This window comes from Ambystoma mexicanum, chromosome 4q (genome assembly GCF_040938575.1).
Source record: "Ambystoma mexicanum isolate Mex_15411 chromosome 4q, UKY_AmexF1_1, whole genome shotgun sequence".
Taxonomy (NCBI): Eukaryota; Metazoa; Chordata; class Amphibia; order Caudata; family Ambystomatidae; genus Ambystoma; species Ambystoma mexicanum.
The window spans coordinates 896,594,684-896,621,619 of NC_090928.1; the positions used below are offsets into that span (position 1 = coordinate 896,594,684).

Genomic DNA, 26,936 nt, shown 5'->3' on the forward strand with positions numbered 1-26,936 from the left:
AAAAAAAGTGGTCGAGTAGGTCTAAAAAAAAAATCAAAAAATTAATCGGCATGAAAGTGATAATGAGGTGCGATTGAGAAAAGGGAAACTAAGGAAGGAGATTCGTAATCTGTCTGAATGTAGCATACTAGAATGGAAAAAAACAACCAACAAATTGAAAAACTTATAGAAATTGGGTGAAGCAGCATAGAGCCCAAATGATTTTGCAGGATGCAAAGATTATACTACATTCCTTGGCTGCGAAAAGCTCTGCCTTGATCTGGGAATTAATACAAAATATATATGTACTTGTACAATCTATTTTTCAAGTTAATGCTGTTACCGAGGAGGTATGGACTGAATACTACTCATCCCTATATGCGAGCACTGCATGGGCTAATTGGCACCGAGGTGTAATTACCAAGGGAACAGTACAGTTAAAAATTACGGAAGAAGATATAGTATATCACATCAAAAAGCTAAACTCATCAAGAGCAACTGGCCCTGATGGACTTTCCAACTCAATGCTTAAAGAACATCCACAAGCATGGGCCTCTATTTTGCAAGTAATATTTGATCAAAACATATATACAAAATTACTTCCTGCATCATGGCAGAAATCTATTATAGTACCCATTTATAAAAAGGGTGATAGAACGGACCCTAGGAACTATAGGCCGGCGGCTCTATTAGATGCACCGGGGAAGTTATTTGCCAGATTCTTATTGGATGAATTGAATCAATGGACCAATAAACACAAAATTAATGACCCCTTTCAGACGGGCTTTCGACCAGGGTTGGGAACAGTTGTTAATTTACAGGTCATTCATGCCATTAAAAAACATGAACTACAGGTGAAACAAAAATTGTACATGGCATTTATAGATCTGGAAACTGCCTTCGACTCGGTATCCAGACAGTTATTGATTAAAAAGCTGACCAATAAAAAGTGCCCTGAACATTTGAAATTTTGGATTTAGGAATTTCACACGAATACATCAATTCAAGTCAGAATATCATTGGATGGTTCATTAACCTGTTGTATACATACTTATAGAGGATTGAAACAGGGATGCCGGATGGCTTCCTCGATATTCAATTTCCATTTAGCAGATCTGGTGGATGAATTCAGGAGTATTGTGTCAGATGCACCACGGTTGATGACAGCTGCGATCCAATGGCTGTTTTATGCTGACGACTTAGTCTTGCTAACTAAAACAGCCAGGGGATTACAGGGGCTTTTGGATGTATTAGGAAAATACGTGGAAAAAAATGATTTGAGTATAAACCTACCAAAGTCGAAAACTATGAAGATTGGCATTATCCATAACAAAAAAGCGGCACGTTCATCCTGGTATCTACAATCTCAGCACCTTGAAAGTGTTAACGAATACAAGTATTTAGGACTTAACATGAATATTTTTGACTCTGATATGCCGTATTATAATGAAATTCGAGGAAAAATGAAAACAGCTACTGCACAGGCTTCTTTGCTGAATTATAAATACGGAATGTTTTCTTTTAAGCCAATAGTTATTTTTTACTGTCAGAAAGCTGTCCCGACAGTGATATATGGCGCTGAGACGAGATCTTGGAGGGATGAGTCGTTTTGGTCAGTCTTGGAAGGCACCTATTGGAAAGCACTCCTGAAGTTACCCAAAATCGTTATCAATCTGTTTAGTGTGTTATGAGTTGGGATTGACTTCGCTTTACAAAATGTATATGTGGAAATTATGTTGCATATACCGTAAATGCTTGATAACGTCAGAAGCGAATTTGATTATGCGGATATTGTCAACATATATAGTGACAACAGATCATTTTGCTATGGCTACATGGAGGAATAATGTTCAAGAATTCCTGGTGCATGCAAATGTGACTGATGACATGTTAATAAACAATCCAATGAAGGCCAAGAAGAAATTGTTGATATAGGATTGGTGTAATATTTATGATAAATGTGTAAATAGTAAACATGGAATTGATCATAAGATTGAGATAAAAAAAAGTTAAGAACAGCAGAATCATATTTACAAAAAATCTGTGGGGCAAAATACAGGGATTTGTTTTTGAGATATAGATTGAACATTTTGCATACTAGCGATATTCTGGCCAAATGGAAGTTAATACCCAGAAAAATGAATTTTTGTAGATTCTGCAAAAACAGGGAAGTGAAGGAAACACTACATCATTTAATTGTGATTTGTCCGTCACTATTGGAAAAAAGAACTATGTTCTTTAAACCACACTTTGAAGGTTACACATTATTAACAAGAAAATCATTGTGGTGGTATATATATATAATACCATGTTAACAAAAGTAAGAATTGCAGTAGTTAATTTTTTACTGGCCTTGAAATTGACAGATGAGAATAATTGTGTTGGGGTGGAAGTTGCTCATTGAGTGGGGTTATAAGAAGAATTTGAGTTATTCATTTACAATTGTTCTTGGTTATAGGTTGTTTGTGGAAACAAAGTGATGAACAACTTAGTAACCATGTAATTTTTTTAATTGTATGTATATAGCTAGAAAGATGGTGTTAGTGATAATGAACATGTATTTTTAAATTGTTAAACTGTAAAAATGAATTGATATATTTTTTTTGAATATAAATGTATTATTGAAAAGTTGATTTATCAAATGTAACAACAAAAAAAAAAGAAAATCTAACATGGTTGACGCTCTGTTTCAATTTTATTGGTCGGCTAGTCTGGGTCCAGAGGACCTTGTTTACACAGTCTATTAGGGGTGAAAACATTCTCAAGAGGTCATTCCTCCTCTAAACAAGGGGTGCCCTCTAGAGTCACAACTATGACCAGGTGCTTCACCTTGTTGTGTCGCCCAATTTTAATGTCCAAATCCGCAGTCCCCTCAACGGGAATTTCCTTCCCGTCAAAGTTCTTAAGTTGTCCAGGAAGAGAGGCGAGAGGAATTTGGTAATTCTCCCCCCTTCCTGAATTCAGTTATCAAAGGCCTTTTTGGACAGAAGGGTAGCTTGGGATCCAGTGTCCACCAGTGCCAAAATTGTACCCTGCCCCTGTACTTGAAACGGGGCATAGTATTTTCCCTCCTTCTCCGCAAGGGGGCACAGATAAAGAACATTTCTGGGCAACTGGTGGGCTAGTTTTTTAGTTTTGGACATTGAGAGAGAAGAGATTTGGGCAGAATTCTGTGGGGAGTCGAGGGAAACTGAAAAGAAAAGGTGGCAACTAGAGATGGGAGAAGTTTTGAGTTCCCCTGGTTCCGGTTCTGGGCCGCCCCCCCTTTTTGGAGGCAGTCACCAGGATGGTTTTGAACCAGGGGATTTTCATGTTGTTGGTTCTGGGGTTGGATGCTGGGCGGCGCTAGCTCAGTCCCCACATCTACCCAGTCTGGATTTGAATCCGTTGGGACCCATTTTTCTTTGGGAGGAGTTCCTCCACCTCTGAAGGAGAAGATCCCTTTCCCAGGATCCTCTGAGGATCCCTGTCCTTCAAACTAGAAGATCTGTCCCTCCTTCACAAAATGGGTCTGTTTGGATCCTTTGTTTCTCCTACCCCCCCCCCCCTCTGCTCCTTGGGTGGCAGGCTTTCAGGGGAAGGAGATTTTGGTTCTGGTTCCTGGGTTTCCAGGGGCTTTTTACAAGTGGGGAAGGAAGCTTCCTCCAAGGCTTTATACCCCCCTTCCCCTTGTGCCTCCTCCCTGGGAACCAGTGGGTTGTCGGGGTGCTACCCCCGTCATTGTTCTGGAGCACCAGGTCCAGAGCTGGAGGCATTCTATGCCGGCATTCCCATCTGAGGGTTCTGCTGAGCCCTCAGCATGCGACCCACATCCTGTGCCATATTTTGGACCTGGCACTCTAGCTGTGAAACCCGCTCAGGCTGATACGGGGTTCCGTTTTCTGCCCTGGGCTGATCCCGGGAAGGGTAGCTATCCCTTCTCTGGTAATACCCCGGGTTGGGAAGATTTGGGTACCCCTCCACCCTTGGCCTCCCCTCTCCCAGATTAGGTTGTCTGGGCTCTGTAAATTGGGGAAAGAAGGATGGATGATTTTGGGGTTGAAAGTTTTGTGGATACCTGGGGAAGAAGTTCTGTCCAGGATTTGGGGAGTTTCTGCCCTCCTGGGGGAAGTTAGGAGGGAAGTTCCCTGGGTTAGGTGCCTGGTTCGATCACCCCTCTTGGGCTGGAGGAGTCCACACATAACCCAGATGGGTTTGTTCCCCTTGTAGCGGGGACTTACATAGTCAGGGGAGTGAGGGATCCCATTTGTGGGACTACCTCCTTGGCTCCCTGTCTGTGACTGGCCCGAGGGCCTTCTGGTTTTGGAATTATTCTGCTGTGCAGGCGGGTTTTTAGGCCCCCCCCCCCATCTCCAAATCCAAAATGGGGGCAACCTTTAGCTCTGCCACCTTAGCAGCAGCAGGGCGGTGGTTGTTTTGGGGCTTTCTTGAGTATTCTTGTTGTCTATAGGCACATTTTGCACTTCATAGATCCGGGTGGCCTGTTCAATGACCCAGTCTAGTGATCTTTTCTCATGAAAATCTCTCACTAGCTGGGTCATGATGTACTTTGGTAGAGCGTGGAAAAAAGTATTAAATTCTCTGCCGTTCGTGCGCACCCTTCTGGTAGTCTGCGCAAAGGCACGCTTTAGTTTCTGCACAAATTCTTGTGGGGGCTGATCCTCCCCACATTGCAAGTTGTAGGCTGCCTTGCGAGCCTCTTGGGGATTTCTGTGAACAGAAAAATTCTTAAAAATGGCCGCCCTATATGTGGACTATCTTGAATGATTTTGGTCCTCCAGCCCTGCAAAGAAACTGGAGTACTCTGGGGAGAAGGTCCATTTCACATACTGAATGCAGCTACTGCTATCTTTCAAATGAAAAGTTTCCATCATCTGCTCAAAGAGCTCCAAGTGCTCCCAAACAGAATACTTAGCGTTCTTATGATAAGGCGTGATGACGCTCCTTATTGCCTTGATCTGTTTTAAGGGGTCCTTAAGCAAGGCCCTTTTTGCCTTATTGGCCTTCTTAGTTCGGGTAGCCCTGGTCCATTTATCCTCTGCTCCCAGAAGTGTCCGTCTGATCTTCTAGGTTCTCCAGGATTCTGCGAGCCTGGGAATGGCTGGCAGAATGTGGGGACCTAGTCTACTGTGTTCTGGGGCGCTCAGAGGAGTCTTCTGATTCCTCCTTGCTCCCAGGATTTGATGGGTACCCCCCCCCCACTGTCCTAGCTGGGCAGAGATTTTCAGGATGCCCTTAGTGGGCCTACTCTCCTGGAGTTCCCCACTAAACTTCACAGTACTTGGGTACCCATACCCAGGTGCCCGCCCATCCATTCCTGGGAGGTACTGGCCTATGAGCCCCATACTTCTGACTGGATAGTAATCTGCCATCCCTGTGGTCCTGGGCTCATGTGTGCTAGTGGACATGGGGGTGGCAGAGTCCAGGGACTGGGAGAGATGAAGGCCTCTGGTACTAGGGTTCCTGAGGTTATGCTCAGGTGTTTCCCTTTCCCAGCGAACCCCATCTCTATCAGCCCCTGCTCCCTGTTGCCATGCAAGAACCTGAGCTTTCTGTTCCTCAATCAAGGCCTTACTATTCTCTATCAGTCTCTCTTGCATGGCTACCTGCCTGTGGAGCTTGTCATTTTTCTCACAGAGAGCCTCATTTTCTCTCTGTGCTTCCTGGTTTGTCTTGGAGTACTGGGCCAGTCTTTGCTGAAGGAGGGTTACCTCCTGAGTCCCGTCCCTACTGGCCTGCTCCTTTCTTGCCAGAGCATCTTCCACCCTCCTGGTGTGCTCCAACAATCTATCATGCTCTTTTTGGAGGTCACCCAGTCCCTGGAGGGCCAGGTGATTTTCTTCCAATTTCCCTTTTAAGTGACATACTTCCTGGCCTAAGGTGTCCCTTTCCTGAGCAAGAGCCTGCCTCTGTGCCGTCAGTTTGTCCCTCTGTCTTTGAAGGGCACCAGCTTTCTGGCGCTCTTCCTCAAACTCTGCCTTGGTGTCGAGGTCTTTCAGAATTCATTTGTTGCTCTCTGCTTTCTCTCTATCTGGCCTTGCAGGGTGACTACCTGCTCTGCGCATGCCCTGTTGAAATCCAGTTGTTGCTCCAACTTTTTCTGGCTCTGCTGTGGAGAGTCCAAACCTTCTTGGTACTCCTTCTGCAAGGCCAGAATTCTGGTATCCTGGTCTTCCTTTTCCTGCTGCACGATACCCATATCCTCTTTTATTTTAATTATGTACTGCCTGCTTTCATTTTCTGACTCCTGGCTCTTCTGCAGCCTTTGCTCAGAAGAGTCCAGATCAGATTGGGCCTTTTCTAATGCCATCAGTTGCCTACTTGCCAGATCTTGGCCTTCAGCATATTTGTCCTGTATGGCTCCCATAGATAAATATAAATATGCCGCTATCTTGGCAATCTTATTTTGCTCAACCTTGGCCTTGGGTGCCATATATAATTCACTCAGGGCCACATGTAAGGGACCCTGATCTCTTCAGATATCTAACCTAGTTGCAGTGATCTGTTGTATGATTGCCTGCAACCACACATTCTGGTCCTGCTCAGTCCACTCGTCTCTCACAAATAACTTATATAAAAGGTGTTCTCTAGCTATCTTGATGTCTACCAATATCGACATTTTGGAAATATTAATTTCCTTCCTGACTTAGAGAAGTTTTTTATTTTATTTTGAAAAACAGACCGTTTCCTTAGAGCGTTCCCTTTTGAGGGGTGGAAGAAATGCAACACCGAAATAAAACTTGATAGGACTTCAATCAAATGACAATAAGATCACTCTTTCCCCTGTTACTACTCACTCCCCCCCAACATGCAATATGAAGATATGGAATGAGGGCACACAGTTATCAGGAATAACAATCAATAATGCAGTTCAGGCCCACTTACCCCCAACAAGCAGAGAAAAACAGGGCTGATTTTAAACAGGTCAATTGCTTTTAAATGTGGTTTGAATTGAATAGGAAAAATGCTAAACATGATTTTAATTCGCTAAATGAGATTCAGAACTAGAGAGAGTGGCTTGGGATAGGTTCAGGTCAACACTAGCAATGATTGTAGAATGATTAGCAGATGGAAAACAAAATTCAGAAGTTGAAATCAAGAAATAGCTATTTTTACATGGGGTGAAATTGAGCCAAATGCAAAATCGCTGCAGCTTTTCCACGTGCGGGAAACACGATTACGGAAAAACTGTAAGGAATTGGAATGTCGTTAAATTTCGTCTCTAGGACGTATGGTTCAAAAGTTACAGAGATTTTTGTGAAGGTAGATTTTTCAGAAACACAGTCAAGATTTCAAAAATGAAAGATGCGCTTTAAAGATAAGGAATCGATATGGACTTATACTAAGGGGCTATGAAAGTACAAGATACCCAACGGGACAACCACCAGAACAGGGCACCTTCCACTCTGATTGTTGTGTGCCAGGACACTTGACTTTCTTCAGAAAATATCAGCGCACAGATGATTATCGCTACAATTATCAAATACTATATAATGAGAAGAATTCAGGATGGACACAAGATTCTATAATGCAGTTCTGGACAAGTTGAAATGGATTGAATAGGATTACTTTAAACTAAGAGATGCCTATGGACAGTTCTATACTAAATACCCACTCCTATGGCTTAGAATGGAATGGACCCGTCAAAGATCTGGTCAAAGGTTTGGACTTCACTCGTCATCGGACAGGATCAGGGCACCTGGACTCTGCTCTCAGCAAGGCACTCTGGTCTGCGCGGCCTCTTGGACTGGGTCTGACGGGTTGTTTCTGGGTACAGCTCTGCTCTATGGGTCTGTATCTTGGTTCTAGCACAAGGTTCTTAGCTAGAACAGCAAAACAGCTCAGCCAGGCTGTTGGATTTTGTGGTGCCCCTTGGAGGTTTAGGGGTTAAAATCAGGTTTCAAAAGATTCTGAAGGCCTGCTGAAAAGGGTTCAGCTTTTTAGATTGGGCCTTTCTGCTTCAAAGTTCTACAGTCTGGATTCTGGGTCTGGTTCTAGAGTCTGGAGTCTGGATCTTCCTGCAGGGTGCTTCACCAAGGAATCAGTCAATGAGTGGAAAGTGTGTCCGTTTCTGGGTCCTCAACAGTCCCTATTTATCCATTTTCCAAAGTGGGTGGGGAGGCTGATTGTCTCTGCCCAACCCTCTAAGGATCTGATGGGTCAGAGAATTCCCTGTCCCTGGATTTGAGAAGGGAACAGTGTGTCATCATGTGTCATAGTGATGCTGCCATTTACACCCTAAGGAAGAACCTCCCCTTTGCTTTTACTTAGGAAATGTATTTTCCAAGATGCACAACTTGTTAATAATACATAATTACATGACAGATTGCTTAAGGTACATTTCTGTTCAACTCTCATTTTCGTGCGAGCTTTAGTTCATAAATGGCCACTTTTTTCACACTTTTGGTGTGTTACACATTTTCGGATCTGTACAATTTTTTTACATGTACATGCACATGCCATCTGGTCATACTTCTGTAATTTTTCAGGTTCCTAGCACAACCACCCTAGCTACAATATTAAAAACATTCGTAGTTCAGTCTCAGAACATTGCACAGCTTCCAGATTAGTTTTAAACTGTGAGCAAATTTTTCATTTTAATAATCTCTAAGTTTCATATTTTTGTCATTTCGGTACAATATTTTAGAAGTATTTTCCTTAAACATATATTTAATCCAATGTCAAATCCACATTTTCAGTCTGGTCCGCCTCCAAAGCTGGACTGAGTCAGAGGGTCACATGACTTGTCTTCCTGCCAGAGTAGTTGTTGTCAGTCACACCTGAATTAGCGTTCCTATTCAGTTCAAGGAACCCATTGTTTCTTGCTCAGGGCAGCAGAGGAAATCTCCTTCCCTTCTGATTAGCATGCCAATGTAAAATCCTCTCCTTTTCGTGGGAATGAACAAGGTGTGAGATTCTCAGGGAAAGAAAGCCTCTTGGGAGTTTTAGCTAAATCAGGTTACCTTTTGGTCAATCGTAACATAGTTCCTTGTGAAAAAATTACATTTATAAATTTGAAATAAGCAAACATATCTTTAATTCCAGTCTTTTTCAACATTAAAATCAAATGTGTGGCAATCTATATGGCATTTTGATTGAAATCCCTTCTTTGACATATTTAGCTTTGAAAACACAAGTTTCTCCTGTCAGATTTAGAGATCCCCAGCCCCTGTCGGAGGAGAGTAACAGTACTGCACCCATTTTTGACAGATTTCTTTCCATCAAGTATCTTTAAAAGTGGATTTTGTCCTGATAACATATGATTCTCGCTGACATTGTATTTATGTGGATTCTTGCAGTAGGATGATGTGGAACACCCAACAAGGAGGTTGAATCTTTTAGGTGGTTTGTGAGCCATGATTTTTGCAATTTTGATAACCAGGGAAAAACTGATTTTTAAAATAGCTCTGTGTTTCTTTTGCAATGATTTTGCTCTGTGGGCAGCTAAATGATGGGTTTTGGCAGTGGTCTCCGGTGTTACCACTGACCTAGGCAAAAGTGGATGGCGGCCTATTTTTTCAGATTTTTACTGTGCACTTTCTGGTGATTTTTAGCGAGCAGCATGCTTTCCGGTGGCCATTCAATGTTTCTGCTGCAAGCAATGCACAGTAATGTTGCAGGGCCTGGACTAGTGGGTTGAAACATCTCACAAGCTGTGTCCTAATGTTCATTTATAGATTGTCCTAAACCCACAGAGTTAAATAATTCACATAGATGTGCTTGTTTGGCATCAGTTTGCCTGGGGAGCCAAACAAAGCTCCTGGTAGCTGTTCGTGTGAAGCGCACCTGGATCATCTAGGCTACAAGCAGGTGCTAAATAGCTCTACGCTCTCTTCAATTTCAAATCCTGTTCTGAGAGCAAGCTAGGTGATAACCAGATGTCCTGACAATCTTTTGAGAATCTCCACTGCTAGGTTCCGTGGCTAACGCGAGCAAGCACTCCAGTATTTTCATTGACAATACCACTGCTGTTTTTTTTTATGTAGATAAAACTCTCCTGCCTGCAATGGACCAATGGGAAGCAAGCCTTCAAGGTCATGACAACCTTGTTCACCCCTAGGATGATAAGAAGGCGCATGAAACCACACTAATACATGGATCAACCTCTTTGCACCCCACATCGGTCAGAGGGTCTCCCATGACCGCCTTCTTTTTCAGATGTGTGCTCTATCGTGCAAGTCTCAATGTACCACTCCGAATAGGTTGGAAGCATTGAAACAAAACTGCTAGTAAGCGCCATCTCATACATTTAACGCACAGTACAATTGCACCGAATAAGCACCAGCAAGCACTGTTTACTGTGCACAGATGCTGACAAGTGGTCTGAAGCCGTTTGGAAACGTCCCTGTATGCTGCTGCAACCTGTAAGCCTGCGCTCTCAAAATCGAGCAGGAGGACGTCTTTCACTGCAACACTAGTTGCCTGTAGGTGAATATTCGAGACACAAGCCTACCCGCTCCCATGCTAAGACTTTGTAGTACACACAGACTTAAATATCACGGACACTTTTTTTTTTTCTATCCATCTTTAAGTGTTGATGCCTAAAACATTGTTCTTACTTTTACAGTAAGCATCATTGAATCCGCCCCTTCCTGCCCCTGCCCTCTCTCTATAATTACCCATACTGCAGCGCACTAGCGCGCGCACCGAGTAAGCACCAGCAAGCACTGTTTACTGTTAACTGCTTAACTGTGAACAGTGCACGGTGCGCGACACGGGCGACTTATATGTTGTGCAGTACCTGACACACTCGCACTGATAGCGCATTGGTCTTCTAAAAATCCATACCACAGGGAGGTAAGAATTATTACTGAGACACCTTGACATCCTATATAACTTAAACTGGGATACAAAAGTTGATTAGGAATATTAGCGATACTAAGATGAAATGCAAAAAAATGAAGTCTGTTAATATGTTAATATGTTGAAAGACTCGCGAGCTGAATTTTTTACTGCAGTCTCCACCCGGAGGGCCAGCCTTGCACGTGCGGCCGCTCTTCCTCTACCTCCTCCATGCACAGGCATGCTCAAATCCTGAACCTGAAAATAACGTCTGCCAAACTATTGAAACCTCACAATCCCTTTTCGCCGAAGACATGGTAATTCACCCACAGAAGGACAGCTTGAAAGCCTTTTGGGGTGAAATATCAACAACTCAGTTGGAACCTGACTTGGCTAACCAGTCAATGGACGACACCCCTAATATTTTTAAAACTGCGAATGTGGATATATTTGAACTTCAAGAAAATATTGATGGTACTGAGAAAGGGGAAGATCCGACTGTTGAGGGGATCACAATGGATAATTCTAAAAACACTGACTTATGTACACTAATGGGAATTTTCAATATATTAATGTTGAGCGAACTAAGAAAACATACCGAAATATTGACCCAAATAAATATGTCTATACTCCAGGTCCCCTTGAACCTTAATGCGTTAATACATAAGGATACCTGCAAAATATCATTAACACCAAACAATGATGTTAACGACAAGTCTAGAGTCGAAACTATTGAAATAGACAACACTGTCGACTTAGCACCATTTATAGAGTCAATCACCATAGAAGACTCACAGACTGAAAGTAATGTCTCTAAACCTGAATCAGTGGCGAAAACCACTTTGGACAACGAGTCAAGAAACTAATTGCCCAGACCTATAACTTTACCACCTAAGGTAAAAATATCTAAAAAAGAGAAAAAAAAACAACAAATGCAACTGAAAAATCAAAATCCAAAGAAAAATCAAAACAAAACAAAACATTGCGGAAATATTTAAGAGATGTCAACTTTAAAAACATAATAGATGAAGAATGTCAAGACTTAGTGGATACCAATGAGACAAGTATCGAGATGGTGAAAGGTAGACCCAATGAAGAGTCTAGATGCGAGAATGGAAGAGTTTTAGTAAAATCGACAATTCAAGACGGCTACAGTGAAGCCGAAAAATCAATCTCAGAGACCATGAGAAATAAACTAGAAATTGTGGATATTGCTTCACAATTATCTTCATTAAAAACTGGTCTAGTCGACATATTTGAAATTCTCAAAGCAAATGCTGCAGGCATATGTAACGAAAATAAAATGAAAATTGGGGAAATAACATCTAAGAAACAGAAGGTAAATAACTCTAATTCCAAACTGATCCCGGTAAAAACACCAGGTGATCCAACTACCTTGCAATTAAAACAACTCTTGCCACCCGGTAACACTCTTCAGGAAGAGGTTATGCAATTTGTATCGAAAGATAATAAAAATTCTGATATCTCCCATACCTCTAATGAACTGGGTAATAAAGTTCACCCGCCCTTATCTGATGGTCCCATTTGTGAAGCAGAAAAGACTGAAGGCTTGTGTTATGATCGTGTGCCAAATGCTGAAAATGGCTTTAATACCCTGTCCGATAAAGCAGCACAGGGCACGCATGTAAACTGTAAAGAAATGGAGCATGAATGTGTGGACAAACAAGCAGAAATTGCAATGATTGTAAAACAAAATGTAGATGACCAACTTAATAATAACAAACACTTCTCTCTTGGAAACAAAGTACATGGTGAGGCTAGAATGCAAACACAAAAAGCAGAGGAAAATGTTGACTGGGTAAAAAACAGCCAAGAGTTAAAGAATCCAGCCTTGTGTGAGATACCTAGCCTAATAATGACTACTCTGTTTCCTGAAGGTAAACAAATTTCTCTGAATCGTCCTTACTTTCTCTCTCTATTTGCCACGATCCCCTCCTTGACACTGGTTTCCTCGCAGGACATAGTGCTGATAGATTTTTTACACAAACAAAGTTTGGACTATGTACGGTTAGTAATTCCGTCACCGCTGGTCAGAGATACATTGTTGAAAGAAGCTGAAACCCTGAAATGTAAAAGTTTTGATATCTATCCATACTCTCTCATCGACCTCAAACAAGGAATACCCATAGTATCTAAGTATGTAGGGAGTAATACTAGTAATTTATATCCCAAAACACACATAAAGCACAGAAGGCTTTGGTACTGAAAAGCAAGAGTGGAGAGGTCTCACTTTAGCACTTAGAGACGCTATCACTTCTCTGCAAGCGTTGGCAAAACCTCTTTAGCACATCCACTCGAACCGCTATTGCTTCTTGGAACACTAGAGGCCACGCGCATTTACTAAATAATTCTGCAGTAACAGATCTTTTAGCATCATATGAGCTGATTTTTTTGCAAGAAACATGGGCCATAACGGAGTTTACCTGGGAAGATCATGAAATCTGGCAAATAACTGCGAAAAAAGGACCCAAAGGGAGGCCTATGGGAGGCTTGCTAATCGCATGTAAATATACACTTGAAGCCAGAAACGCAGAGATATGGTCTGAACTGAAATGTATTCTTGTAGTTACATGTACAATCAAAGTAGGAAGCACCCAGGTTGACATATGTCTTATTAACATATATTGGAATCCGTTGAAATATAATGTGTCACACCTAATCAAAGAACTAGCTGAAGTAACGACAAAACTTGATGCCTGGCGCGATGTGAAGGTCAATGGGTTGGTTATGATGGCTGGTGATTTAAATGCAGACTGCAACATAATTGACTCTTTAATGTGTACTCTAAAAGTGACTAGTAAGCAATCCAAAGTCCTGAATGATGATGCTAAATTGCGTGGAGCCATTTGGCTGAACTTCGCAGAAGTGATGGGTCTGGTACTTTTATCTAACCAAACCCATACTTGGCACGCGAGAGGTTGCAGTTCAATTCTAGATTATGTGTTTGTTTCTCACGGGTTAGACGCATATATATCGAATCTAATGGTTATTGAAATGAAATCCAGCGATCATAATCTTCTGTCGACCTACATAACGCACACAAATGAACATGAAGACGATGATTTTTACAAGCCGGGTTTGATTGCTAATCCTAGTGGCACCCGTATACGCTGGTCATACTCCAATACTAAGAGATTTACATCACTTCTACAAAAAAAATCAAGAGAATATGACTCATGAAGAATGTCAATACTATTTGACACCTGCATTTTTCTCAAACTATATTAGTGAAGTGATAGTTTCTGCATGTGGTATAAAAAAAAATGACTAAGATTCCCCCTAATCATGTACACTCTTTTAACATTGATATTCTAAACCATAAAAAACTGCTAAGAAGAGACTTATGAGGCATTCTAAAAACAACAGATAAGGGAGTGGAAAGAGAAAAGAAATTAAGAAGCATTAAGCAGCAATACAAGAACGGGCTAATTGCTAATAGAGTTGCTAGAGATCAAACGGACGGCGAAAACATGCTTGCAATACTTAAGGGTAAAGATATCTCTACCTTTTGGCAGATAATTAATGCGACTCAGATTTCACAAAAAAAGATTTTGTTCACTTCGATCAGCGAACGCAAATGGAAATTCACTTTGCAAAAATGTACGGTGATGATACTGACAGATGCAGCCATCATCACATAAAAAAAGCCACATGGACACTGGATATCTCTCCTAAAAATATCACTAATATTATTAGTAAATCTAAGAAATCGGCAGCACCAGGTCCCAACAACCTATCTAACCAAACCCTAAAAACTAATCCACAGCTATGGGGGGGATATTCTGCACATGTTGTTTAAAAATCTCCTAGCAACTACCCTTATACCATATTCATGGAGATTAGCAATATTAATTCCAATCTTTAAACACGGGCCTAGATCTGCTCCAGAAAGCTATAGACCAATTGCAATTTCCGATCCTGAGTACAACATTTTCACGTCCATTATACTAGAAGAACTAGACGCATGGGCGACCACCAATAACATAATAGATGTCAAACAAATTGGATTCAGAAAGAACGTAGGGACGGACTGCGGAGGCCTTATTTTAAAAAGCCTCCAATCCAAAACAGCTAAGAACATGGGTTATGTGATCTTTGTGGCCTCCACAGACCTTTCTAAAGCATTTGAACTTGTAGATAGACACATTTTATGGTCAATCCTAACTGATCTTTCGATACCCAGACATCTATTAGAGATGATTATCGATTTATATTCTGACACTAAGATCAAGGTAAGGCTTAACTCAGCAGGGCGACTTTCTTCGGAGATTTCCATTGCTAATGGTCTAAGACAAGGCTGCAAGTTAGCGGCCACTTTATTCAATTTATATGTATCTAAAGCCGCTCACGCCATATCGGGTAAGGGTCTGGTTCCTCCGAAATTAGGTGAAACTCCAATCGAATGGATAGCATATGCTGACGTTTTTTGTTATTAGATCACACGAAAATTGGTCTGCAAAAACTCATTAATGCATTTGTGAAATTTACTGCTGATCTACATCTAAAAATGAATGCTGCGAAAACTATTATTATAAGAATGAGAAAATCGAATAAGAGACAATCATCCCTAACCTGGTGCTGCGAGGAAAAACGCTTAAAAAGTCAAATAGTCCTAAGATATTTAGGATATCACTTTACAGCAAATAGCTCGATGGCCATAATCAAAAAGACACCTCGAGGTTAAAGCAGAAACAATAAAGCGACAGATGTCGAAAATTGATGCCAAATATGGAAGATTCATGGCCATACCTCTGAAACACTTTTATATTACTTCTGGTATTCCTAAACTCACCTATTGTTTAGAATTCTATGAGCTTGAAGATTCAGATTTTATAAAAAAAAACTTGAAAGAGATATGTGGAAAGGTGTGTTGTTCTTCATCCCTAAAGGTGTGCCTATTCATGCAATCAGATACAAATTTGGGCTGCAATCTTTACAATCGATTATTGTTTGGAGAAAAATGTCATTATGGAGAAAATGTATGAGAAATGATATCTCTTCTCTATACACGATAGCAGCCAACGATCGATCTAACCCCTACTGTGTGAATTTAAAAATTGTAACTGAAGATACATTGTTGAAGGCAGGTGTAAGTTTGGAGATGTTGATAAACCGCAAAAAGTGAAGCAGATACTCCAATGTAATGATTGGCAAATGACTCTAGATATGGTTCAACAATCGAAAACCATTAATCAGATACACTCCTTTTGGAAATTTTACCCCCTTCTCGAGAACTATTTAGTGAAATATCCTTCACAAATTTTTAGAAATTCTTTCATGAGGTTTCGGTTCGATACCCTGAAAACAAACCATATTTTAAAAAGGTGGAATCTCCAGAACATAAACTGTGGATGGTGTAGACATTGTAAGTCAGAAGGGACTGAAGAAACTCTGAAGCATTTATTAATACAATGTCCAGCTCTTTTAAAACAGAGGATTTATTACTTTGAACAATTTGTATTGCACCTACACGCCGTTGACACCGAATTCTTATGGTTTCAAATTAGACATAACACCTCGATTGTTTTAAAACTAAGAATAATGGCATTTTTAAAAAATGTTTGAGATTTCTCTTAAATGATCATAACGAACTGTCTCCTTACATCGAATTCTCCATACATTGGTTTTAACAGGTTTTAGAAGCTAATGAAATCTTTTAACGTTTTGTAAATTGACTTGATACGAACTGTTCTTAATTTTGGTCTTAATGTTCTTCTGTTTATTTACGTTTTAGTAGTTCTGAATTGTCATGACTATAATATGTTTAAAATGATTGTTTGACTTGTGTTTGAAGATAATGTATCAAAATTGTTTTATTGTCTTTTCAAAATGTAATTCTATTTGTTCGAACTATTTTGATGAACTATTTTGTAAAGGTTTATATAAACCATAAATAAATAAATAAATAAATAATAATAACAATTACAAAAATTAAAGAAGAAAGACATGGCAACATGTTGTCTGTGTTTCATTCTGCATTTTGTATACTTTTGCTCCATTGTCCAACATTACTTTTACAAAACTTTGATTTGTTAACGAGATGTTGGGTATCAGTGTCACACAACTATTACTGTAAAAATAATATAGTTAGCAAAACTGCTGCAGTCTATGTGCACAGAAAATCCCACAGGTCTGCTGACAATTTTCAGAAACAAATTGAGTATCCATGAAGTCTGACCATCAAAGAGCTGCCGTAATGCCAGGTGAGGGGACCATGCCTAGGGCCATTTAGTGTATGAATGCAGGTGTTTTATATGCTGTGCAAGATGAATTGGCTCAGGGCATGGAAGACCTATATGCATCAGAGCAAAGCCTCCAGCTCTTTTCAACTCCAGTCGGCAGGTAAACATTTTTTTTAATTTTTTTTTTTATTTACTTCTGCTGGGCTTCCATTCACTCTGATGTTTCTGCAGCCTGCCTCTTTCTATTAGAGGCACAGGAATATTTTCTGGGTCAAAAGGAATAGAGATACTGCCCCCCAACCCTCATCAACTTCTGAATTCCTGACAAACTATTATTTGCCCAACTTGCATTTTGCTGATAGACAAAAGATTTAGGAGGCCCTTCATGGCCCAGTACATGTGCATGGTAAGTGTGGCAAAGTCATATTAGTCAAACCTACAGTGGGAAAAAGAAGGGCTCGGCTGATCATGGATGCCTACACACCCTCTTCTTTAATTGTAAAAAAAAAGGTCAATGCTGCTCAGTGCCACATACCTTATTAGGAAGTTCAGACTGGTCATTCAATTCCAGTGGAGGAGTATTGGCCTAATGAACAAAGAATGCTTTCAACTGCGCAACCTATGAGCGTATGAACATTGTGAAACAACCCAGTGTATACATTTTGGAAGATGCAACAAGATCAAAGTTCAATTCTATAAAAGGTTCCACAGCTAAAATATTAATTACTTGCCTTATGTTCTCTGTAGTTATTGGTATGCGAACAAGATCCAGTAAGGAGGTTCCACCTCCCAGTTCCCAGAAGTGAGCAATATCCTTTGGCTGCAAAACAGGTCAGGGAACAAAATACATTATTTACCAACATGGGGCACAGAAAGGAATAACGTTTTAAACATACTTCTCTTTTTCACCATAGAAAGGTATGCCTGAAAAAGCACATCAATCAATAACTTTACATACAACCCTCAAATTAGTCATCATCCCACTTTCCAAAAGATGTCTGCATCCCTGACAGTTAACACCAAAACATAACGGATGGAATGTGTTGAACTAATCATAACCAATGGTAAATTGTTGTGGGGAGGATCTACCCTCTTTTAGCCTGGCTGTGCCTTTACAGAATGAACTCAACCACCTGCAAATGGGTCTCTTCGGGCTGGCCTGCTCTCATATGTGGCAGGAGGAACTGCTCGCCACATACTTTCTACACGGGAACACAAGTGGTAACAGATATGGTTCAGTCTCGTTTGGCTTCATCAGTGAGGTGCAGCATGGTTACATACGTACAGCGAGCTAGGCACTTCAGTTTAGCAATAACCTCTTAAACTTACTGATGCTCACGATAAACAGAACAAAATGATTGATGGAAAGCTTTTAATTAATCATACCCATCTGAAATTGCCAAGTTCCATCCCATCGTTTGTAGCCTGCCTGCATAACATACAGCCACTATCCAAGGGTCCATAGAGTACCTTCCTTTCGGGTTCTCTTTAATTAGAAACCCCTCCCTCCAAGAGGTGGGCGCCTTAAAGAGCCGCCAGTCCACAAGGAGTTTTTGTCTGTCCTTCGAAAGTAAGATGCACAGGAAAGGTCTGGACAACAATTAGGTAGATATGGAAGTCTCAGGGCATGCCTGGTAGATGCTGTTCATCTCCCACTGCATTTGCTTTCCAGAAATGCCATCCAGCCAGTGTGAATCTTTCAGCTGGGTACTGGAGCAGCAGTCATCCCTGCAGTTATGCTTCATGGGTTGGGGAGCATACAATGGGGCCCTTTGGGGTCATAGGTGAGGGGTTAGTCTTTCACCCATATGTGAATTTACAGTACCCATGTATATATGAAAGTAAGACGCTCACATAAAAAATGTTTTAAAACAATAAATTGGTAATCTGTGTGACATGGTCAGGGTCATGATCCTGTAGTAAAAATGTAGGTTCAGCACGGTAAAGAGACGCAAACTTACCAGCTCCGAGAGTAGCTCTTGACCAGGGAGGGGGTTGTCCCATTAATCTCTTGGCTATTATGACTAATCTAAAGAATGCATCAAAATAACAGTGTCTCATGTGTAAGGTACTAAAACTATATAATAAAGATGGGCCACAGGTAAGTAAGATAGAATTTAACATTAGACAGGCACGGTAAAAAGGCCTCACGGCATGCTTTTTCTAAAACAAGTGTTCAGTTTATTAATCGCTTCGTAGCCATATCGGATGGTAACAACAAGTCTCAGGATCCTAGGATGGCATGGTAAGAGTCAAAAACAATGTTTGTTACTTTCAAGGTCATAATGGGAGCTCACGGGTCTCTTGAAAGACAATGAATGCACTAGCATTTTATAATTCGCCATTTTTAATTTACGAAGCCTTGTTTACTGGCAGTTTCAAATTGTCCATCCAATACATTTCTTTTTGGGAAATATGTGTTACTTTAATGCGATAACTTGTTCTTAGTTCAAGGCTCCAACCAGTGTCATGGTAGAAGGCGTTCTCATGAGAATAAAGATCAGATGACTAGGACAGATGAATAAAGTTCAGCTGGTCACCTGAAATGTGTCAATGGGTTGGCATAAAATGTGGGAATAAGGGGTTGGATTGTGATGTCACATGGGCTAGCCAGGGGTGGTGTGGTATGTTTTGATGAATCCAATCACAATACAGCAATGTATATTTTCCTTAAGAGTTGATATGTGTTTACCCATCAGCTGTGTCCAGAATGTTTTATTGTGTTGCAAAAGTACTAATGCTAATTAGTTTAGATTATTATAAAAACCTTTGATTTACGGGTGTTACTTTGACAGCAGTTATGTTCCGTGTTCTGTTTGAAATTGCTGTTCCAGCTGTGTCTGGGCCCTGAATAAAACTGTGTTACTTCTTGAACGGAGTACACTCCTTTTTCGACTACTTTTGTAATTTATAATGCCAAACTTTGCAGTGACCCCCTGCAAATTATTGGAGGCCCCAGCGAGATAAGCCAGCTTTCCCGACCAGGGCATGTGGATTGCAGTCGTAGTCCCGAAGGAGTGCGGGACAGCGCTCGCTGACCAGTCCAAAGATCTCAAAATAACGAGGAGGCCCATGGACGCCGAGGTTCCCGAAGGACCGTCTGGTCCGGGCGCTGCCTTCGCTCCAAGAATGTATTGTCCTTTAAAGGACGACTCTGAGGTCGAGAGAAGTGAAACATCTGCTAGAAAGGATATGTGAGTGTACCTGTGTATGAACGCGTTGGGAGCGGGAGGGATTCTTTTTTTAGGGTATGTAGGACGCACCCTCAAGAGTAGGAGTGGGATTGGCCGTAGTAGTCTTAGATTTTAGGTCCATTTAATCAGATAGGTACAAAAGGGTATGGTGGCACATCTGCATTAGCGCAGAGGGTTGCGTAGTAAGTGGCGGACGTTGCCATACAGTTGTGTGCAGTGCAGGCAATTGGCATAGTTGCGCCATTTTGGGTGAAATAAGGAAATAGGGAAAGAAACATATGTGATGATTTTTTTGTGAATAGTAGCAGTTTTGTCGTGGCAAAGTGGAAATAGTTTTTTATTTGTTCATTGTGACTGTGGAATTGACGGAAGGTACAGAGCCGAAATAACTTGAAATTTTATAAGAGGTGTGTTTAGCACGTACAGGGGGTGCGGTCGAACTAAGGGAGGAGCAACCGCACTCTCTGTATATTAAAATAGGGCAATCGTGTTAAAGTGGTGGGCCTGTGGAGAGGGCCATTCATGTACTAATAAAAACAAACATGACGGGTCTGTGGAAAAGGCCATTGTATATAAGAGTGAAAAAGAGATAAAGGGTGGAGCCTGAGGAGAAGGCCAGTGTAAATTAGATAGGGTGAACAAGCTAAGTGGTAAGTGAATGAAAGTGAGTGAATAAGGGTAAAGGAGTTTGGGATTTAAACAATAAAAGAGAATGCATAAAAAGGGGAGAAAAGAAGAGTACTCTAACAATCAGGACTAAGGAGGGATAAAGTCAATTTATGGGAAGGATGCATCCCTTGATTTTATGTGCCCAAAACTACCCCAATATCACGATAAAATAGTAAAGTATAACTTCCAGTGGGCAGGGGACACAGTGGGGAAGTGTTACCAGGTATGGCCCGATGAGGGAACATTTAACAAGAATATAATAGAGGGGGGGGCGTGGCTTGGAGGCCATGCGATAGACAGCCGCACCTCAGAACTCCTGAGAGATCCTGCACGCAAATAGATCAAGCTCGCCTGATTTATTTAAAAAAAGATCACGGAGACGTAACGAAAAGGTGTTGGAAGGTGTACAGAGCAGCTGGGGTTAAACCTCATTGAGAACCGTGGCGAGGACCTAACTAGTAGAAGCTGAGTGAATCAAAGTGGCAGAAAGCAAAATAGCGGGCGTATACTGCCCGGCTTGCTTATGGATGGCTCACAGAGAAGGGCTCGAAGGAGTATCGGCAAGAGAGAGAGGCGCGAACAGCAGTGCGAGAAAAGTGGCAGAGCGCACCCCATGTGGAGACTGGCATGCAACATCAATGCAGAGAGAGTCTGATTGACTCTAGGCAAATGAAGGAGAAGCCGGATCGCTCAACGAGGGAATCTGCCAGCGACACACCAGGTGAGCAGGAAGCTCAGCACTGGGGCGGAAGATCGGTCCGAAGAGGGCACAGGGGCCCAATTCATACAGAGAGGGCACACGTGCTGCCCATATTTCAATGATCCGGCAACATGAGACAGCTGCGTACGTTGTAGCGTCTTGGAGACTTCAGGGAATACGTCAGGCCACCCAGCAGCTCTGCAAGATATCACAAACAGAGCCAGAACACAACATTACTCCCCCTACACGAGGCAACCTGTGAGCGGGAGGAGAGGCCCTGCTGCAAACCACAGAAGTTGGCCGTGGGGGGCAGACGTTGCACCACTTGCCCATAGCAAGGGGAGAAGATACACAAAGACAGACCCTGCACACATTATGCTGCAACAAAGGGCAGACATGGGTGCTTAACTCTGGCAGCTGATAGCGACGGAAGGAGCGGGCCATACACACGGTGGGGTAAGGAGCCCACCCTCATCGAAACAACCGGCGCCCCATGAGGTGGTGAAAGGCCCGCCTACACCCGTAGATGGGGCCCCAAAGCCAGTGATCACACCACACCGAGAGAAGGGAGAAACCTGGCAAGAACAGCAGGGTGTACAACGACCAACACAGGGCCCCGGAGGGAGATGCAGTAGAGGGAAGCAACATTCAGATAGGTGCCGATAAAAACAACACAAGCAGTCTGCCCGCATTAAAAGGGGCGAAGTTTCCAGACAACACCCACAAACAGCCCAACAACGTGGGAGATCACAATCCATTTATCCACCTTAGCAGCGCAGGAGTCCAAAACAAGAAGCCGGCCTGGCACCACCGGGGTAAGCTGAGAGCAGACCACCACAGCTCTCAAGTACTCATTAACCCAGCTCAACTGATGGCAGGATGGGTGACCAGCACACAGAGGGGGGGGGGGGCCAACAAGCCCACCAACCCAGAGGCGCCACTACGGCACAGGGCAATCCAAAGCAAATAGGGGCCCACAACACTGCGAAAACTCCTCGAGACGTCAGGGAGAGTGGGAGAGAGTCCAACTATATACAGAGGGGGGTGAACATCAAGACACTGCGTCGTACAGGCAAGGGATATGTGCAAGAGGGAACAAGGAGGAATCAGCACTGGTGTATAGTGATTGACCAACAGAGCTCACAGGAGGGGGCAGTGCCTCTGCCGAGACAGGGACACGAGCCAGCAAAGTCATTGCAGAGGGAAGGACCATACAGAAATCCTGAAACGAGCGCAACACCCCCCAACACCTGAGTGAAAAGGTTAATATGTGAACCCCTCACTGGATGACGAACAAGAGGGCAAAGGGCACACCACAACCCAATGGCAAAGACATGACAGACAGGCAAAAAGGAGGAAGGGGCAAGCAGACTAGCATGGTTACATACGTCCGCAAAAATGACACGAACCAGCCCACCCCATCAGACACCGACATGGGCACAACAAGCTCTGACCAACAAGAATGGAGGCAGGGAGAGGGTCCCATACTCGAGGCCATAGCTGCGTTGAAAACATCATTGGAGCACAAAATGGATACAGTTATCGTCGACGTAGGCCACCTTAGGCAGGACATACAAGCCCTGGCAGACCGAGCGAGCACAGCGGAGCAACAGGTAGAAACCAATGTAATGAATATCACGACCTCCAAATCCTAAATGTCAGATTTTCTTGAACTTGAGTACAGGTTGGAAGATGCAGAAGGGAGGGCTTGACGAAACAAAGTGCGCATTGTCGGACTGCCGGAGGAAGAGGAAGGCAGAGATCCCACAAATTACGTAGAGAATTTACTGCTCCAAGAGGTGGGAGTCGGGGTGTTATCCCAAGACTTTGCAGTGGAAAGAGCCCACAGAGGCCTGACCAGAAAACTCCTGCCAGGAGCACCCCCCAGGCCCATGATTGCCAAAATCATGAACTTTAAAGACTAGGAAACCGAGAAAAGATACTAACATTCTCGAGAGAAGGAGGGGTGATCACAAGAAATGCCTCCACGATATCCCCCTACCCGGACAATACAGCATTGGTGCAACACTGAAGAGCACGATTCTGACCAACGAAAGAACACCTCAGAAACGCAAATGTGAAATACATGCTACTGTACCCCGCCAAAGTAAAGGTGCTACAAAATGGCAGATCATATTTCTTTGAGACTATGGAAGAAGACCATGAATGGATGGACCAGCAAGTAATCTCCCAATTGAGAACCAGAAACAAGCAAAACAATAGGAATCCACCGCAGTGAAACAGGAAGTGAGTACACTAAGAGGACAGCAACACCTAGGACACCACTGATGAGACATAGACCAGATGGAATACAAAACAGGAGTGAAGGCAATCCGAAGGCTGCCAGACGAACGCCACGACTGGGAACCCCACAGATTGAAACAAGTTAAAGATGCCAGTTACAAGGCATCATGCTGGAGCAAGCCTATCCCCAAGAACGGGGCTGCGCAAGAAAAGTGGTGGGGCCTGAGCAGGGGGGAGGGTGGCTGGGCGTTTGTTATTAGTTATAGTTTGTTGATTGGAAGGTAGCACGAGAACAGGAGAACACATCACACATAAAGGATATCACGGAGGCGAAAGTGACAAAGAGTTCACAGTACAAGAAAGGAAAACCTCCACAGCACTGCTTCAGGTTACAAAAACTGTGCAAAACCCACGCAGAGCAGAAGCAGCATAGACAACAAGGGGAGGGACACCAAAAAGGGGAAAAGACCGCTCAACATCAAGCTAAGTGAACAGAACAAGCATACGATTAGGCCCATGGGAAAGGACGGGCCACAAAAAGGACTGGAAAAATGGGCCCGGAAGAAGTTACAATACCCACTAACGTCCGAGGGCTGAATGATTACGTTAAGAGACAGAGTTTATGCCTAGTTAAACAGATGGAAAGTCAGAGTGGCAATGGTGCAAGAAACCCACTTGACGAGAGAAAAGCAGTCCAAGATAGCTAAGAAGTGGGGGGGGGAACAAATGTATGGTTCAACCTATTCCAATTATGCAAGAGGGGTGTTGACGTAGATTGCCCCCAATGTTCCATTTCAGCTTATAAAGCAAGAACAAGACACGGAGGGCAGAATGGTGATAGTGCATGGAATGCTGGAAAACAAAGAAGTGTGTCTGATAAACATATATGCTCCTAACCATGATGCAACCACGTTCTTTAAGAAACTTGCACCCCGGCTTGCCACATACAGGCAGGCGTCCTTCATTTGGGCAGGAGACTTCAATTGCACACTCAATCCAATGCTAGACAGGTCGGACAGCAAATACAAAAAGCCTGCACCACCAGCTAAAGCCCTGCAGACAATTCTGAACCAGCTGAAACTGGAAGATGTCTGGAGGAGATTGCACGCAGAAACCAGTGAGTACTCACACTATACCGACACACATGGAACATCTACACGTATAGATTACATCTTTACAGGGAGCTAAACTCTGGGGGAATTCACCAGCGCACATAGCAGGGCAAGAACACTCTCAGACCACACCCCCTTAGTGGCAGCATGGGCTTACACATATAGGAAGGCCCCTATACCGACATGGCGACTAAGAGCGGAAGGGGAGTTTCAGGACTACCTGCAGGATACGATAGAAGACTACTTTAACCACAATACAGGTAGTGTGGACAGTACTGGGACAGTGTGGAACGCATTTAAAGTGGTGGTCAGGGGAGCGGTCATCGGGAAGATGGGGGGACTTAAAAGGAGTGTTCTCGCTGATCTCTGGAAAATAGAACGTGAAATAGAAAGGGCGGAAACACTGGCGGGAAAGACCGGGTAGGAACCACCCGAGCTCACATCATTGAGGTTACAGCGCACCGCTGTTTGGGAGAAGCTGGGGAAGTTAGATTATGGCAAATACATGCAGAAACTACATGCAGAAGGCGATAAGCCCGGCAGGCTTCTTGCCTGGTTAACTAAGCAGGACAAAAGAAAAGAGCTGATTAATGCAATAAAAGTTAAGACCGGGGTGGAAGTGAGGACCCAGGAAGGGATCAACAATGTATTCTCGCAATTGTACGAGAAGCTGTACTCCCGGAATCAAGAGGCTGACATCTCCGACAGAACGGTGCTCTGTTCCAATTTGACCTTCAAAAATTAACCATTGACCAGGTACAGATGCTCGAGGCCCCTTTAACAGCAGAAGAACTGGACGCTGTAATAATTAGTCTCCCGACACGTAAGACCCCGGGACCCGACGGGCTACCCGGAGAGTTCTATAAAAAATACAAACAAACGCTGGCACCTAAGTTGCTGGAGGTCTATGAAGAAGCGTAATGGAAGGGACATTTAGCAGACAGCATGACAGAATCTGTAATAATACGAAGACATCGAATTTCTTACTGATAACAGAGCTACTACACTCTGCTTCTCAGCCGAAGAGGCAGAAGCCATCCTTGGTCTAATTAAAGAAACCGCGCACAGCACAACTGACAATAATCCACAAAGTAAAATCAAACAATTGGAATACTCTATCAGGAAGATCATAAATTGCAAGTTGCATGCAGTGACTCTGAGCAGATACTATAAGGCAAGAGGTCTTAGGATACCTTTGAGACCAACTTTATGTAAAGAGAACAGAGAGTTTGTTCAGAAATGGGAACAAATTCTGAACAAGTGTTCACTAGACTTGATACTGCTCACAATTAGGGAATTATCTAGCAATATTGAGCAACTTGAGAATGAGATTGAAACTCTGTCCAAAGATATAACAGATTTGACGGATGCAGAGTCCTTTGCCGAGATATTTACGGACATTAACACTAAGCTGGAAAGTTATAAACAGGACTTGGAAGCAAGAAAGATACGAAAATGTAAAAGGGACACGTATGACTATTTAAATAATGAAGTGTACACCTAGGCAGATACATATCTGAATCAACCACGACCTAGCAAACAGACGAGTGATAAGAGTAGCTCCGAATCTGATATAGCTGAAACTACAGATGAACGCACAGCGGATGATGTTGCAGAAGGTACATCGACGAGTAGCGTGAGGCCTAAACAACCAGGGAATGCACAAAGGAGAGATTTTTTAGGGTCAAGAGGAAGAGGTCTAGGAGAGCAAAGAAGAAAAGAGCCAGGAATGAAAACGAGGCTACAAACAAATCGAAATTAGTAGTTAATTTATCTTCAAGATCTTTATTGAAAAAAGAGGTGAAAACACTAGAAAAAGGCCTCAAATGTGTTCCAACTCACAGTAGTAATATGTTCAACACAAAGGTAGAACTATACAAACTGGTGAGGAAATTGAAACTTAAGACCTTCTTTGCTGAGACAAGTAAGAGTGAAATGGAAACACAGTCAGAAACAGAGTATGTGGAATTTAAACTAAAAACATACTTTTTGTCCACCAATCAATGTACCATCAATTGATATCTTCCACAATATGGTGCTCAAAGACATCAAT

The 26,936-nt window shown here is 42.6% G+C and overlaps 1 protein-coding gene across 1 annotated transcript in view; it reads right to left on the reverse strand.

The window, feature by feature from the left end:
- Positions 1 to 26,936, reverse strand: part of DYNC2LI1 (dynein cytoplasmic 2 light intermediate chain 1) — an 809,324-nt gene that overhangs the window by 514,590 nt on the left and 267,798 nt on the right. Inside the window, exon 5 of the mRNA XM_069608461.1 lies at positions 17,696 to 17,784. Within this exon, the coding sequence (XP_069464562.1) occupies positions 17,696 to 17,784 (89 nt within the window). The remainder of the gene's footprint in view (positions 1 to 17,695; positions 17,785 to 26,936) is intronic.